The sequence below is a fragment of the Cyanistes caeruleus genome, chromosome 1 (assembly GCF_971803275.1).
Source record: "Cyanistes caeruleus chromosome 1, bCyaCae1.hap1.1, whole genome shotgun sequence".
NCBI lineage: Eukaryota > Metazoa > Chordata > Aves > Passeriformes > Paridae > Cyanistes > Cyanistes caeruleus.
This window is the reverse complement of record NC_141701.1, coordinates 86,316,774-86,334,420: the sequence shown is the minus strand read 5'-3', so window position 1 is coordinate 86,334,420 and position 17,647 is coordinate 86,316,774. Positions and strand designations below refer to the sequence as shown.

The 17,647-nt window shown below is 37.0% G+C and overlaps 1 protein-coding gene across 2 annotated transcripts in view; it reads left to right on the top strand.

The window, feature by feature from the left end:
- The window catches only part of LYRM4 (LYR motif containing 4), an 85,658-nt gene that overhangs the window by 4,951 nt on the left and 63,060 nt on the right, over positions 1 to 17,647 (top strand). The window contains exons 1-2 of one of the 2 annotated variants that reach the window (XM_086900936.1): positions 15,275 to 15,374; positions 16,239 to 16,359. In XM_086900936.1, coding sequence (XP_086757062.1) covers positions 15,325 to 15,374; positions 16,239 to 16,359 — 171 coding nt within the window. In that variant the 5' untranslated portion in view covers positions 15,275 to 15,324. Of the gene's footprint in view, positions 1 to 15,274; positions 15,375 to 16,238; positions 16,360 to 17,647 lie in introns of those variants that run through there. The other variant, XM_086900930.1, reaches the window with a different exon arrangement.

Here is a 17,647-nt window from a genome sequence, read left to right as displayed (position 1 = left end):
GAGGAAGGGCTAAGGAGAATCTCCATCCTTTGTTGGTTGCAGAAGTAAACATAGTGACAAAAGATGAGGGAAAGGCCAAGGTACTTACTACTCCTTTTGCCTCGATCTTAATAGTGAGACTTCTCTGGATACCCAGTTCCAGAGTAGAAAGTTTTCTGTACCCAGTTCCTTTCATGAGAGCACCTGTATTTTTCATAAGTATAGGTTAAGCTGACCCATACTTGCATGATGATCTATTCTTCAAAGGGACATAAAGCTGTTAAGATTCTGCTAAGAACTCTTTCGAGAGCATAATTCACACCAAGTAAAATTTTTTTTAAAACCACTCTTTTATAAAAATGAATTTCTTTCTCTTACTCCCAGCATAACTTATTTGGTCACTTTAATGGAAAAATCTTACTTTGCTTTTAGTCCCTGGTTTATAGAATCCTGTCAGTGTTTCTTTTTGCACTTCCATCACTTAGGTAGATAGCTGTGTTAAAATTTTATATGTGACAGTTATCCAAGCTGAATAAGCCTTTTTCTCACTAGATATCCTAATGAAGTTTGTGATTGACAAGGTCTGCCAGCAGATTGTTTGTTTCTTTGTAATAGGGAGGAGTAAAAGTCTAAATGGTGATTAAACAAAAATTTCAAGACAATAACAAGAAAAGAAAGGCATGATTTTCAGAGCAAAGTGGTAGTATGTAGGTGAGATAAGAAATGCAAGAAAAAAATAAAATTGTAAGTTCTGTTGAGTAGAGATGTCTTACTTCTTTGTAGGTGTATGGTGACAGAATTACTGTTTACAGTATCTGTTTTTCCTCAGCTGTGCAAAGAAGGCAGATAACTTATTTTTTCTTCTCTGTATGTCATTCCTGACCGTATTCTGAGTGATAATAAACTTAAGGATTTTTTGAGTTAATTTCCCTTTTACTGAGTGTATGGTGTTCTCTGTCATCTACTTGAAAAGTATAAAGAAGTCAGGGCTGCCAGCAGCTGTGGTGTTCCAGAGTCCAGGGTGGTTTCCATCATAGACTGGTGCAGACACTTGTTTTGGCCTGGAGCTGCACAACCCAGAGTCACAAGCAAACAGCCACTGCACCTTTTCAGATCATTTTGTGGAACAGTCACACAGATTTGTGGTTGGCCTTACTAATACGTCTTTTTGGGGGGAGTTAAATTTTGGCTATTTTACTGACCACATACAATTTTGCCATTATATTATTTTAAGCTCTTTTATATATATTGCCTTATTCTGCCAGAATCATGTATACTTGAATAGAGGTGTCAGTATTTTAAGAGCATTTTAAGAGTATAAGTATTTTTATGGAAATATATGCAGTTTTTTGGGAAAATCTAGAGGTATAAGAACATGGTTTTGGACTGAGGTTTTCTGGTATTGAAGTATTTCCACCTGACTTCAGGATTGAATATGTATAAAATATTTTGGAAAGACAACCAAAGCACTCTATTTCAAAAATGTCAGAACAACCATTAGTTACCCTCAGAACATATTTCTCAGAAATTTTAAAATGAATGAAAACAGTTTTATCAAATACTTTGATTTCTTATTAGTAACATTACGCAAAAAAAATCATTGCATCAAAATTCTGTTGATCTTGTTCATTAGGAGTTATCTTTGGTTTAAAGGTTCAGCAGTGTTTGTCATTTTCCAAATGCATTCACTTTACCCTTGTAAACTTACATTCTTCCTAAACAATTAGTGATATCTGTGCATCAGATCTGATGTAATTTTCTTGGTATCTTTTTTTATTTTTGCAGGGGAGAATTTTAAATAGTAGTATCTTGAAGGGAGAATTTGGAGCACATACAGAACATACAGAGGTCTGGAAAAATGGGAATTTAATATTTGGATGACAAATGGATGGAAGCTTCCTCAAAAGAGTGACCTACTGATTTTATTATAGTAAAGGCACATAAAATGAGTAAATCTCATAAATGTAAATGTTTGTTATTCTTTGTATAGCACAGAAAAACAGGGACATATTTCTTTTTACGTAAGATTTAATTACCAGTAGTGAGTGTTTGAGAACTAATGAGAGTAATTGAAAAAATACTGCCTCTGGCAGTGACTCATACCCATACACATATGCTTATGATTTCTGGTAAATGAAAAGCACTTGGTAATGTAGCTGTAGCATTAAAATGGATTAAAATGCTGTCCCAGCTAACCTCCTCCTTTCCTTACTCTTGGATGTGGCTTTAACACTTAGTACCTCTGTCTTCATCTCTATGCTGCCCATGATGCAAAGATGCTGACCTCCTAACATCCAGGTGATCCGAGATACAGTAGACACAGGCTATTATAATTTCAAGTGTTCTTTAGCAGATTAGCATTCTGGATTTAAAAAAAAATCTTAGTAATTTAAAAAAGAAAAAAGGAAGCCACAGTTGACAAGGCAATGTTAAAACCACTTGCTGCAGTAATGGATGGCAAGGGTGCTGTCTGAACTGCCTCTTCAATAAAGCTCTTCCCATGTGTTTTTGGGTTCACTGACCAACAAAATAGAGTCCTAGATTATACATAGCTCTCTGCTTTTCAAAAAAAAAAAAAAAGTGTGGATCAAAGGCCATTTTCTTGGGTGTTTTCTTGTGTTTGTGAATACTTGAGCCAGCTCTTCCAAGACTTTTTTGCACAGAACTCAGTACCAAAGTGTCCTTAGTGGGAAATATTCTCTGGGGATTCTTGATACATTTTTTCTCAAGAATGAAGATGCCACTAATCATCCAGACAGCATTCTGGCTAGGGTGGCATTATGGACTATGGCCTTTTTCCCTTACATTTTTTTCTACATTCTGTTCTATTCTAGTTTATTCCTTTTTACTTGCTCTCCATATAAAATTCTAACATTCTTTCTTAGGATACAATGCAACTGAATATTTAATATGATAGAGGAATTCAGTTGAGTTCAGATGCTTTCTTCCTAAACAGAATATGTCTGAAATAAAGTCCTTAAAAATTCTTCTGGAAAATTTAAAGGTCCTGTCCTGGGAATAGTATTCAGAGACACAGGATTCAGTCCAGTACATAGAACTACACTTTCTTCAGCATCATGTTTGTTACAAAGTCTTGGGAAAAGCTGTTCTTAGGCACTACTTTTTTTATTTTTTTAACTCTTTAAATAAATAGGAATTGGTTAAATCTCATTATAGTTTCTAAATAAGTATATGCACAAAGTAAATGTTACGTGTGTTTATTCATATATGAATGTATTGGTATCAAGAAGTCTAGAATTCACTTCTGCTCATTCCCAGTAACCATTTCACAAAATCCCTGTTTAAAGCAAGCTGTGAATCCACTGTGGAGACTAGAGAGTGTATGATAGATGTATTAATTTGTTTAGAAAATAATGTCCATCTCCAGGTCTTGACAATCTTTTCAAGTCTGCTTGTCTGGCCTATCCTGGGCTGGAACCATTAAAGACCTGTTTCTAAATAATTAGCTTGTTTAAAAGTAATATTGTCTTGTTTTTACAGCCTGAGAAAGTGTGTGTCTGAAAAAAAAAAAGTTAAAATATTTCCCTGAGACTATAATTCATTTTAGTAGTGTATTGTTAGTAATCACTAATCCTCTATGATACTGAAGCTTTTATAATTAAACTTCTGTGATTTTAGGTGCCTATGAAAATAATTCATTGTGTCCTGGAAGTTCAGTCTTTACAGAGTTGTCTCCATCTCTGTCTTGCATTGGGTGTAATTTCTGCTAACTAGGATTTGCTTGCAGGATGCACACAGTATTGTTGCTTGGTAGTGTTTATTTACAGGCATTATATATTTCCCCAACAAACATGCAGATTACCACAATACTCAGTTTCAGTGACACGCAGATGCAAATGTCCATTTATTGTTTGCCTAAGCAGGAGGGAGGATTGTATGTACAGATTTCCACAGAGCCTTGGAGTTGGAGAAAATTGGTTTATCTAGTGCGGGTTGCACATTGTGTGAATGTTAAATTTCTGCAGACTATGTTAGAATAGCAATGAAAGAGCCAAATGTGGCCCCAGGTGGTTGTTTGGGGGTGTGGTTCAGAGTCATTATTCATTTGCATTGCTAGTCACAGTTAAAAAAAGGGAACTTATAAGTGGAAGGGGCCAGGTACAAACCATCATATCTCATAAAGTTTTGGATTGAATCACTAGTAGAATTCTTTGTGAAACAATAATCCATCCATCCATCCATCCATCCATCCATCCAAATATATTCAGTGGTTTTATTTATTTAAATAATATCAGACTGCCTCCTTCTCAGAAAAATATTTTATAGTCAATACAGCTCAAATAAATGTGTAAGACAGTCCTTGAAGCTCATAGTTTGAATTATACTGACAATGTCAAATTGAACTGTATTGTGTTGCCATGAAACTAACCTGCTGCTAAGTTCCAGAAAACATCTTTGACTCATCTAAAATATGACAGCATTTTTCTAGTACAATGTTAGCAAATAGGTTTTCAAATTAATGGTCTTCGCATGTAAACTAGTTTTGAAGGGAGGAACATTGATTGATTGATCTGAGTAGTTTTATCACTGGCCAAAATAAATTAGATGTCTCACTCATCATGTTTTTTCCCTGATCTGACTAATTTACAGTATGAAAATAAATGTTCAAGTGTTTTGTTTACACAACAATAATAAGCAATGCATTTCATGTAGAACACAAAATAGGTTTCTTGATTTTCAGAGCTACTGAGCACATTTTTTACTAAATTTAATTTATTATTTTCAGTTCATAATTTATACCCAAAATTGCTGCCCATTATTTGCAGATTTTGCATGGAAATATGAATATTTATTAAGCTACTGGTGGAACTATCACAGTTGCTTCCAAAAGCAAAGGCAGCATGGGATGAATGTAGTCCTATAAGCTGAAGCAGTACAGGGTTGGACAAAAAACGCATACTGTACATGTATCTATACAAAACATCTTGTTCTGTGAACTAGTGGCAGTGTTTACTAATCTGCATGGACTGAGGCTTAGTCCTGGACTTTTATTTCCCAACAAATAAAACAATTCAACAATTTGTTGAAACTCTTGAATGAGAAGTTCTTTGTCAGTGCAAGGTATTGCTGCCATTTGCTGGGGGCCTCCCGCTTCTCCAACTTGTATTGGCACTTTGTTCCTAAATTGGAAACTTGATCTCCTACTCTAGGGAGTGGAAGGTCAGGTCTCATGTGAAAAGGAAGGTAATCTGGACCAGTCATAAAATGTTATGCTGAAAGCCTTAGGATAAGTAGATCACTCCTAATACCTCTTTTCCCCTCCTAATTTCTCTTGCAGTAACCTTAGCCAGTACTTGTCTGAGTTACTGAGTTTTAAGCCAGATGTTAATTCTACATTTAGAGTAAATGTTATCTGAGAAGAAATTCTTGCAGCTAGCAGCCATGAGCTTGTGGGAGGAAACGGAGCTGGTGTTTACTGTCTGTTTTCTCTTTCCTTGCTTGAAGACAAAGGACAGAAAGTGCTACCATCACTCATGTGAGTGGCTATTTTTCTGTGACTTTTAATTAGCTATTAAGTATTATCTGGGGGGTTTTGTAGCCCATTTTTGGCATGAAATGCAGAATCTTTTTTTATATATAGATGTACCAATCTGAACCTAGCCTTATTAAATAGAATGTACAGAGATATATAATATGGTGATCTTTTTTCATTCATAGTGTAAGACTCTTGGAGAGAGTGTTAAGACGTTGACTGGAAGACTTTAAAAATTACTGACCTTAGTGTAGATTCTCATCTAAATTTTAAGATCCATATTTAATGTACTTGGGCTTGCATAGATTAAAAGATGTTTGTCAATGCTTCTCTTCTTTAAAAAGGAAAATTGACTGCTCTCTTTGTCTTCCTGAATATTTCTGATCTCCTTTTCTCTCACAGTAGTTAAACCTTTTAAGTGCACAGAAGAGCTATCAGCAGGTTTATTGAATGACTTCTGTTCATTGGACTAGAATACCTTGAGTTTTAAGTTTAATCTCATTTTCCTGTCTGATATTAAAGTATATAATCAAAGATGAAAGGATTGCATTGTATGCTGGGATTTACAGTTTGGAGAGTAGGAGCTTATGCACCACAATTTTAGAGGTAGAGCTCATACATGGCCCCAAAGAACTATTTTGGCTAGTAGCTGCTCTTTGCTTCATGTTTGACAGATAGATAATATATTCTACTTCTTTTTTTAGAATAACTGTAGGAAAAATAATAGGAAAAAGTTGGGTTTTTTTCTTTCTTTAATGTGAAGTAGCTTTAAAGAATGTTGTGTTACTTCACTTAGGTTTTAGTTTTGCTCTGGTTCCTGTTTTACTTCTTAACTTCAGAGAAATGCATAGGATCTATAGGTCCTGAAAAGCTGAATTTATTTTACTGGAGCTAGTGGAAGTCTTGGGTACAGCTTAGCTGGTCACCATCATTCCCCAAAGATAAAAATCTGGGGATATATTGTTCCATAATTTGCCTGCAAAGGGTTTGACTTTTTTAAGTGCTCGCTTGTGCTGGTAGCACCTGGGAGGTGAGATCTGTGGAGTGTGGAAAGTTGGGGTGGGCAGTTCTGGCACATTATGGCTGGTGCACAGGGGTGTTGCATTATTTATGGGGATGAAGATCAGCTGTGCCCATCTGAAAACCTCAGGTCTGCCTCACTGCATGGTGCATCAGCAGCTTTACTGAGCAGAATATTCTTTTTCCATCAGTCCTTGCCTCTGTTCACCATGGGTCCTCCTGTTCTTTCTTCATGTAAGGAGCTGCATCTAATTTCCTGTGGGGGATGAAGTGCCACCCAGAGTTTGTACCCTTTACATTTCTGAGTTACTGTTCACCTCAGGATGGGAATTTTAGCCTCTTTTTCTTTAGTCCTGGTGTAATCATCTCTAAAGTCTCTGAAGACTTCCATATCCTGTAACTAATTAAATAGAAAGAATACAGAAGGAAATATCCAGTTCACTTGCTCTCTGCCTTAAGTAGTGTTCACAGTGTACAAGATAACCCACATTTATTTTTTTTCTGAGCCTTTGGTAATAATTAGAATAGTCTGGATCTGAGCTTCCTAAAACTCTACATGCATTGTCCAAAGGCATATATTTACAATCCCAAATGTCTGAAAAGAATATTCAGCACTCTGTTATATGCACAAAGTAGGATGCTGATTTTATTACAAATTTCAAATTTATTTTTTTGGACTCTAGATTTGACTAATAGACATTACATATATTGGAATTTTATGTGCTGCTAAGTAATTTCAAATATCCTCATTGTTGTCAAAATTGATGTTGTAAATTTTCTGAACTAAACATGCAATGCTTTGCTATAAATGAGGGAAGGTCATTGAGCCAAATGGTGGTAGGAAGTCTGGTGGGGACGTTTGTCATTACTGACTGAGTTATAAGGATTTTTGGATAAGCTGTAAAACTGATAGTAATGGATGAGAGAATAAATTCTGGATAGTAATTTCAACAATTTAAATCCTGTAACTTCTAGTATGCTACATATAAACAGAGCAGGTGGTATGTTACTTCATGTGGGTTGTTTAATAAATTGTATTTGTGGTTGTATTTATTGTTGCCTTTGTCATGAGATAACTGGGCCTTATCTAGTTTCAATGCAATTTGTTCCATGTGGACCTATGATGTTTACATCCTTCTGTCTCAGAAATCTCAGGTCTACTTGAGCAAAAATCAAAGGGCAGAATTAACTTTCTCTATTGCTAGAATCCAAGGATCACTTTTGCAAGGTAAATCTTCATTAGGAGTCTGTTTAGTATACTAAAAATTACTAGTCTGTCAAGATGGCCAACAAAGCTTCACGTCAGATGACTGTCAGAGAACTGTTTTCTCTAAGTCTTTTGTCATTCAAAATATCTCATTTATTTTAAAACTGTATACTGTTAACATATTTCTGATACTTGATCCCTTTTCTCTTCTAAGAAACTGGCATAATTTCTATATTAAAATAAGAATCCATGTCCTGTAAGTAGATATTTACTATATCTTTACTTTCAGAAGTAACGCTGCATTTCAGAAATATCCTGTGGAAATCTTATCATCATCCAGACCAACAATACTGCAGCCCAAGAAGGTAGAATATCCCAACATTTTATGTCCTGCTGCTTAATTAAAATAACCTTAGCAAGTATTGCTTCATCAAAGGCAAATCATTTTCCACTGTCAAGTGTGAAATACTTGCATCCAGAAAGGCTGATTAGCACCCAGTGCTTCCCCAAATGAAATCACCAAGAGGTGCAATATCTTTAGCCCTCTTCAGGGTACCAGGATACCAAGCCACAGAATCACAGAGTCTGGAGAGTTGGCATGGACCCACAAGGATTATTGAGTCCATCTTCTGGCTCTGCACGGGACTGTTCCCATGAGTCACACCGTGTGCTGAAGAGCGTGTGCTGAAGGTCCCTGGGGAACCTGTTCTAGTGCCCAACCACCCTCTGGATGAAAAACGTTTTTCTAATATCCAACCTAATTCTTCCCTGACAGCTCTAGTCCACGCACTTGGGACCTATCACTGGTCACCAAAGGGAAGATTTCAGTGTCTGCCCCTCTTCCCCTCAAAAGGAAGTTGTTGTAACTGCAATGAGATCTCATCAGTCTCCTCTTTTCCAGCCTGAACAGACCAAGTAACCTCTGACTCCTCATAGGGCTTCCCCTCAAGGCCCTTCACCATCTTTGTTGGCCTCCTTTTGATCTCTCTAATAGCTTAATATCTTTCTTATCTTGTGACTAAAACTGCACGCAGTATTCAAGGTGAGGCCATACCAGCACAGGGAGAACCTCTAGCCAAGCTGAAAAGAGAAATGTTGGCCACAGCACTGGACTAAAACTAATCTTTCCAGAAAAATATTGTATTGTCTATACACAGCAGGCCAGGCCTTTTTATGAACTGTTCAGAAACAGCAGCGCAGCAAATGGAGTGGTATATATCTGTCTCAAAAGGGAGAAGAGAGAAATCAGCCTTGTCAGGTTTTGAACGTGTCATTTCAAGGCATTCCCTGCCTGGTAATTGGCCTACTAAGCTACCCCAGTGTCCTGGTTGTAGAGCAGTTGGCAGGGGCTTGGCAGTGAAAACTCAGCAGAGAGCTATTACTTATTTCAGGCCATCAGGACACTTTTCATCTGTAGCAAATTCAGGTTACAGTTTCTGCAGCACATCCTTGCCTGGTGCCTCGTTAACTGAACAACTTGTGCAGTTGGGTCCTTCACTGATAATGCTCTTTTTTAGCCTCTTCTGCAAAATAACATTGAAATTGCAACTCCAATTAAGATTAAAAGAATGCTTTCATTTGGACATCTTTACTTTTTTTCTCTTAACCCTGACCTCCTGAAAAGCACTCCCTTCTGCAAAGATTCCTTGCACTTAGAATTAAGCCAATAACTGTTTTTATTTTAGAAATACAGCAGCAAAAAATTATGTTTCAATGAATTGCAGAAATAATCATAGTTAACTAAGAATAGGACCGATAGTATTCTGGGAAGAAGAAAGTCTCTGGGAACTGAGCTGTGTGCCCTGGCAGCAAGGAAGGCCAAGAGCATCCTGAGATGTATCAAGAGTTGCTCAGCCAGCAGATTGATGGGAGGAAGATCACATCTGGTGTTCTGCATCCAGTCTTGTCCTCCACAGCCCCCCATCAGGAAAGGCGCAGACAACCTGTAAGCAGCTCTGCAGGAGCTACCAAGGGAGCTGAAGCACTTGTCATGTGAGCAAAGGCTGAGGGAGCTGGTTCAGCCTTCAGAAGAAGCAACATTGAGGGAACCTGAAAGCAGCCAGTACCTCAAATTATCCAGAGGGGACTGATAGGAGAAAAAATGACAGCATATGTAAAGTGCAGGAAGAGAGGCTTTTCAGACTGGCTTTAAGGAAAAGCTTTTTGTCCACAAGGGCAGACAAGCAATTGAGCTTGTTTTCCAAGCAAAGTGGTCTGGGTCAACATCCTGTTTTTCAAGACTTGGTTGGAAAAAGCTGTGAATAATCTGATCAGATGCCATCTCTGATGGCTTTCAGCAGGAGGTGGGACTACAGACTTCCTAGATACATTTCCAATGTGAATGATTCTGTGATCCTATTGATCAGGTGGTCATCCATGCTCTCTGCTTTGAAATGGGTACAGACACAAACTGATGAAAACATATAGCCAGAAAAAAGTTCTCCTTTTCTAAAACCATCCACAAATCTTGCTTTCTAAAAATCTAGGGATGCTTTTTTTGGTTTAGAATGAAAAAAGAAAATGAAAGGAAAGTCACGGAAAAGGTTCAAGTTTTTATTAGATGTTTTGAGATCTGGGATGCAAAATAGCAATATTTGCTTTAGAAGTAAGCAACAAATCCTTGTATCTGATCATACAGCATGTATTATATGCACTGAGTTACAGTCACCCTCTCTCAAACATATTTTCTAATGTTCATCAATCTTTATTCCTATTCTCTTCTCTTTTGGGTTAATCCTTTCTCATAAGTCATCCCTAATGCTGTTCAATTCCAGACATATTTCTTAGCAATTGCATTGGAATTCATGTTTTGTATGTTAGCAGGGAAACTAAGTAGTGGCTGGTAGGTTTCTTTCTGTAGGCTTTTTGTGAAAGCTAGTGAAAGTCACTGTCTAGTGACTGCTTTGTTAAAAAATTCAAGGAAATAATACTGAGTTTACCAGCAGTCTAAACTTTCTTCTTCTTTACTCTTCTTTCCTCCTTTCCCAGGATCCAGCCACCACCCTGACTCCCCCAAAGAAATCCTGGTTGCAAGAATAGGCTTTGCTTTGATTTTTCAGAAAGCAGGCACATGTAGTAGTTGTTGTCATTGTGCTGTAACTTGAGGTGGCAGTGCTGAAAGTGTGTCTAGTGATGGAGTTTCAGGAGCAACTTGTTGCTAAAGTGTTGTGTCCACACTCCTCTGTTGGGCTTGGGTTTAATTAGACCAGTCACAACTACTTCCCCGTGAGATACTTGCCTCTGAGTCTCAAACACGCATCTGTTGTCAAGTGTTTCTTTTTTTAGTATTAGATGGTAATTACATGCAGCTTTTGCCTCACCTTAATTGGTGCTTTTTAATAGAGGAAAAAAATATTGTAATATATACATATACATATATATATATGGAAATAGACGTGTACTCATACATACATCTAAATAAGCGTTCCCTCAGAAGCAATTCTGTACATGAAGACATCTTCACTAATGCTAATAAAACTTTACTGTGAGCTAAAATTAATTTTCTGCAGATGTTTTTTTGTTATAAAAGCTTTCCCTTTTTAAATTATACATATTTCTTGAAATTTAGTTGGGCAAATCTTATCTAGTGCTAGTAGTAATAATGGGAAATTCTGAAAATTCATCCTGTTGGACCATAAGTTAATAGATGTTAGTTGGAAGGCAGCAGGGGTAAGAAAATATAGTTTAGTAAAAGCAAACTGACCTTTTATGAAAGGGGTCCCTCACTTGATGTAATGCTACTGTATTGTAAACGAGTATCTCAGTTTTACACGTTGTCTTTAAATAAAACATCATATACTTCATTCCAGAGATGTTAACTCCAGTGAGCTTCCTAGAGCTTGGCTACTGCTCGCTTGCATTAATTTATTGAATACAACTCAGGGAGAAATTCATTTTACTCTAGACCTTTTCCAATCATCTTGAATATGAATATTCTAACCTGGTGGCCCCTTCCCTTGTGATCTTTTTGCTTGCATAAATTGTGTACCACAACTGTCCTATCTTGATGTGCGTGCTCAATGGCCAACAACTTGTAATAGCCATTGTGTTCCGCAGTGTGGTGCCTGTGACTCTGATGTAACCTACTGATATGTTGCATTTGTTGACAGGCACAAGGCCGAGATGTCAACATGTTTGTAAAGATGCCTTGGAAAGATGACTTAAACCTTTAGCATGTTGTAATACTGGTGAATGCAAAGTGGTGCTGAGAAAAACATTGCTTGGCCAGGTTTATTTTGAAAGTTCGGAACTGTGTACTTAAGCAAGTGTGATGTTTTAGCTTCTTTTCATTTAGCAGAGCACAAAGATATTTATTTTTTTTTTGGTCAGGCATGATATAAGTAAACATTTTGAAATAAAATATATGAGTCCCCCAGCAGTTATTATTTTCTGAAGTACCTGGATTGTGATTTCATTTTTCATTTATAGTTGTTTCAGACTGCTTCTTGTAGACTTCATTTTTATGGGGACACATTAGGCTTTTGATTGTGCTTCAGGGAAGAAAAGAGAGGAGCTCTTTGAAGGTAGAGTATTGGACCAAAGACTGCTTTCTCTTTAGTTTTTACTATTATTTGGCAGCACTGTAGTCTCATAACATTAGCAGGCAGTCCCCATTGCCAGAGAGTCTGTGGTAATGTTTTGGCCCTGCGCTTGTTCTCGTATTAACCCCCAGCCAGTCCTGCTTTCTGCTGATGGGCATCTGTTGCCTTGTGTAGCCATCCACCTGTGCTGGCTTTGCTCTGAAGCCTTCACACCGAGTCTACTGCCCATCAAGGGCATTATTTTGATTTAATTGGGAATTAATTGTGTGACAGATGCACATAAGTAGGGATCACAAGAGGTGTTTTGAGTGTGCATATGTATGAGAGCACTGAGTGAATATATTCAACTGTACACTCTTGCTTGGGTCCTGCTGTCATTAAGTCACTGTAAAAATCTTTGCAAAAGATAAAATCAAAGGTGTTCTCTATTCAAATTTCAATGCACTTGCAAAATACCTTCTTGCATCTTTCAGACATTTTTCAGTACCTGTTTTCAAATAGGTGGGAAAAATAATGAATTGTGAAATGTAGAAATGTAGTTTAAGACTTAATTTAAATGATATTTCCTAATGAATACTACTGCATTAGGAACTAGGCTTTTCCCACAGGTCTATAGGAGCTCTTTGAGTGTACTGCATCCAAAACTGCTTTCCTATTCTGTTTCTCTGGAGAGTTAGTTTGGTCTTTTCTCACTGAAAGGTCCCCATTGTTTGTGTGACTTTCTTGTCCTTTTTAATGGGATCAATTGCAAGCTCTATCCATCAAAATCAGTACTCGTATTCCCTCCTTCTCAGTGATGTTGCTCATCCAGTTCCATAGAGAGCTATAAAGCTCACTAATCTGCAAAAAAATCCCAAAACAAAAAGTGAAGTTATTACATCTTTTAATAGGTTGGTCATCTATCAATTTCCCAGGTTGGACTGGCTCATCTGAGGCCAAATATCAGACTGACTGTGCTGGTCTAAAGGAGGCAGGGAGAGGGTTTGTGCTTGCCAGGATGGCAAAATTGCAATTGCTCCTCTTCACATTGGCTTAAACTTGTTGCAGTTCCTTTGTGCCCCTTTGGGTAAATAAACATCTGTAAGGTACAGCTATCACCTCACTTGCCAGTCTTCTTTTCAGCTCTCACACTGTCTGCAGATAGTGTTTCTTTTAGGATAACGTAAAGTTTTATGAAGACAACCATGTATTCACATACATTCTAGGTGTGCCTTCAAATGTCACAGGTTTGGGTTTGGTGTGTTATGCTCACTAAACTGAAAATACACTCCATTAGAGCAGCACTCCAACAGACCAGTCTGTTCATCAGCCAGGAGATCTCTGGAGCAGTATGCTCTGTAAAAAAAAAAAAACAACAGATACATATCTGAATTAATAGGTTATTCTTATACATGTGTGTCTTTACTATGTGCTGCTTACACACACTACTGTGCTTTCAGAAGGGCTTAGTTCTTCATAGACTTGAAGCAATATTGCATTTCTTATGATAGTTCTAGCTTCTAATGCATTCTTCGTTAAGAAACTGTTGAAATATAGAGTGTCAAGGTGCTGAATTGAAGCTGCTCACAACTGCTGTTGCATACAAAAAGCTGTTTAAAAGAAAAAAACCACACACACACAAAAAAAAAAAGCATTCCAGTTTGTTTATATCTTGACTTAACACTTTTTACATAATTTTAGAGAATTTGAATGTCGGTAAAATATTTCCCTGGCTCCTCTCAATGGTGAAAAAAGGATATTTTACAGTCACTGTAGTTTTGGGTTTGAGCTTTGAATTGAGCTCATCCTTATTTTAAGTGACACATTGAATCTCAGTGTGATTTGTAAAGAGTAGTGCCAGTCTACAGAGTTAGTCTTTGAAGTGTGTTTAGAGATACATGGATTTAGCCATAGAATTAAGATTGTGTTAAAGCCTATATAAAATAACTTCCTTTGGGTGTTAAAACTCATAAAGGTTTAAAAAATTAAAGATAAAAATATAGAAGTGAAAACAGTGCAACTTTGTGATTATAGATAAAAATTGGTCTGTTTTTTATGTACATTTCTTTCTCAACAATTGTTGGGTGTAATTAGAGGAAGAGAGAGAAAATGGAACAATTAACACACCATATGTACAAAACGAAACAAAAAAAATTTCCAGTCTGTAGGTGTTATACTGAACAAGAATTTGGTTTGTCCCATCTATCTTTTTTATGTAGATAGCACTTACTCATTTGTATTGCATTTTGAAAGACTTGTACCCACTAATAGGTACTTGCAGTTGTTGTTGTTGTTTTTTCTTTTAAGCTAAAGATACATATATGTTTGTTGTTGTATCTCTTGGAAACCTGTCCTTTCTTTCAGAAAATATTATGTGTTTTGCACAGTTTAACCTTACATATGTCTATGGGGTGATTTGAAATCTCACCATTATCAAGCAACAGAATTACACTATATATTAATGATTTGGGGTTGTTTCTTTTCTAGAAGAAATAATCAGCTTCCCCTTCATGTCTTGCTAGGACAACAGCTGCAGATGAGATTGAGCTTCCATATTTAATACATTCTATTAACTTCACACATCCAAACACACACTCGCTCACTCCCTCACGCACCCCAGTGTCACATTATAGGTGAACAGGCCCTAATTAAAAGCACACACCATCTGCCGGAGCGCGGCGGCAGAGTGGCACTCCACAACCATCCTGATTCCTGTGATTGAAATGTATTATTTATGAGCTCAAAGACAAAATACGCTGCTTGGCTGATGAAAGCTGCATTAGGAGCTGGATAGCACCATCTAATGGAATGGAGTGCCACTGGCGATTCATCTTTCCTCTTCCTCTCTCCTCAGTCTCCTCCCCCGATAATTTTATTTTTCAGTCTTGTCCTTGGATATTCTATGACAGAGTTTCAGGAAATTCTGTCTCTGGTGTTCCATTTTTATACAAAATTGGAAAGGGTTGTTGAAATATTAAACTAATTGTGGGGGTATTTTGTAGCCTTTTGTTTCCTTCCAGTGACACACATAGCGTTTTACTTTCTGTAGCAGAAGTGGTACTGATGTGATGTGGTGGTACAGAATTGGAACACAAGGAAGATAGATGAGCAAGATCAGTTTACTGCATTTCTCCAGTCCCTCCCAAGGACCCATGTAATGGAAGTATCCACTGCTCAGTTTGAAAATTTTATTGTCATATGGAAATTTGCCCTATTTGGCAGGGGAGGGAAGGGAGGATGACAATACACTATAGAGTATGTGAAAGTAATTAACCGTTTTGGAAAAAAGGGCAGGATTTGGGGAAAACTGCAGTTTTGGACCTTCCTCTCTGGAAACAGAGATCATAACCTCTTCCAGCTTGCAGAATTCATGTCCTGTTATTGCTTCTTAATGGGGAAATGGATGAGGAGGTGTTGGACTGAGGGGTGAAATTCACCCTGTCAAGAGAGGAAGAGGGTGACAGGGAAAGAGCCCTTTTTTTTGTTAATTGGTCCATCAATCTACCTTTGTTGACTGCGAGATTACAACATTGCATCTAGTAGAAGTGTATATTGTATTTAGTGTCTAGCTCAATAACCTTTAGAATATGCAGGTTAAAAATAGTCATACTGCTTCAAAATAGGCTGGGGAATGATTTTCTGGTCCTTAGCCTTTTTGTAATGTTCTTTAGTTTTGCAGTATTCCATGCTGGACATCCAGTAGTATGGCTTCAGCACAAACAAGGAGTTAGATTGATACTTAATTGATATCAATTAGATTGATACTTGAAATATGACATTTTTCTACAGTAATCTCCAATAGAACCACTTTTTTTTTAAATTGCAGGATCTGGTCACTACTTCAACTCAGGCAAGAGAAAACCCTGAATAAAAAGTTATATGCCTAAAACTGAGAAAAAATACATATATATGTGGAGTGTGCGTTTTATTTTTTATATCAATATGTTTTAAAGAATGTTGAAATGACATAAATCATGGCACATCCATGAATACATGTCCTCTTATTGTTTGTATTTAGAACATACGCCATCAGAAGGATAAGAGATGCCTTTAGAGAAAACAAGAACATTGCGGATTCTGAAAAAATAGAAGAACTACTGAATAAAGCCAAAGCAAACCTCCAAATTATTCAACGGCAGGTATGTTTTTCTCATTTTTATAGGAGTTGTCCATTGCTTATTTAAGTGCTTTATGCCACCAGAGATGGAAAAAAAAAGAGATCCTTGCTTAAAACATATCTAGGTGTATATCAGTTTTTGTCTGACTTTATTTGTCCTTCCATCATAGGTTCAGAAGGGTGACACTGACACTCACTCTAAATAGCCTCACTTTCTTCAGTGTTCATTTTTCCCCATCTCCAGACACAGTGTTGGAATAGTAACAGAACAAGAAAATCCTGAAGTGAATTAAGTAAATGCTGGCTAAATGGCAATAGGTTTTTCTTTGGAAAATTTACATCACTGGCAATATTTTCCTTCAACCTTGTCTAAGTAGCATTTATAGCATCTCTGTTCCTTCCAAGAGGTACCATGTTACTAAGAAATGAAGTAGACTTGGTTGAATTTGAGATACTTTTTAATTTCTCATTTATAGCTGCTGTATATTTAGACTGCTAAAAATTGGAAAAAAGCAGGTTTCTATGCCTGAACTCTCTATGGGCACTTGCAGTGCTTAAGCTGCTCCTCCTTGCAAAATCTGCACTTGCTGACACCAGTTAGAGCTCAGTAGTACTTTTATTAAACACTGAACAACTATGTACACCTGCTCCTCAATGGTTTAGTAAGGCTCTTTAAACAACCAGCAGGTTAGTTAGATGGATTCTTATTTTAGTAGGGAGCTGGGCCCTTTGATTTGACAATTAAGTATGGATACTTAGGTGCAAGTTATTTTTTTTTTATTTTCTTCTCCCAGGATCAGGTGTTGTTTTGTGCCACCATAGTTTTGATATCTTTTTTTTAACCCAAACACTGCTTTTTTTTTTTTAAGTGTTTCTCAAAGAAGCAATTTGGATTGGATTCTTCCAATGCAATTATATTTGAATGCTGGGGTGTTTTTTCTCAGATCTGTAGGTGATAATTGACATTTTCAGCTCTTCTAATTCTTGCTTAAGGTAAAGTCTTGCTAAATAAAAACTTTCCAGCTCTTTTTCTCAGCAAAACATGATTCTACTGATCTGAGTTCTAATACATCTGGGACAGATTTGAAAATAAAACTCCTCTTTCCTCTCTAAGTCCTGTGTAAACCCAGATGTTTCTGTAGACCTTAGATAAATATATTATTTCTCTTAAACAGACTCTTGACAGGCTAGACTCTTGTCTAGAGTGGAGATCTTGCCTTGCACCTTTTTTGAAGTTTTCCTTTAGCATAAAGATTGTCCCTCAGCATCAGTCAACGTCCTTCTGTCATGCATTTGTTACTGCATCACTG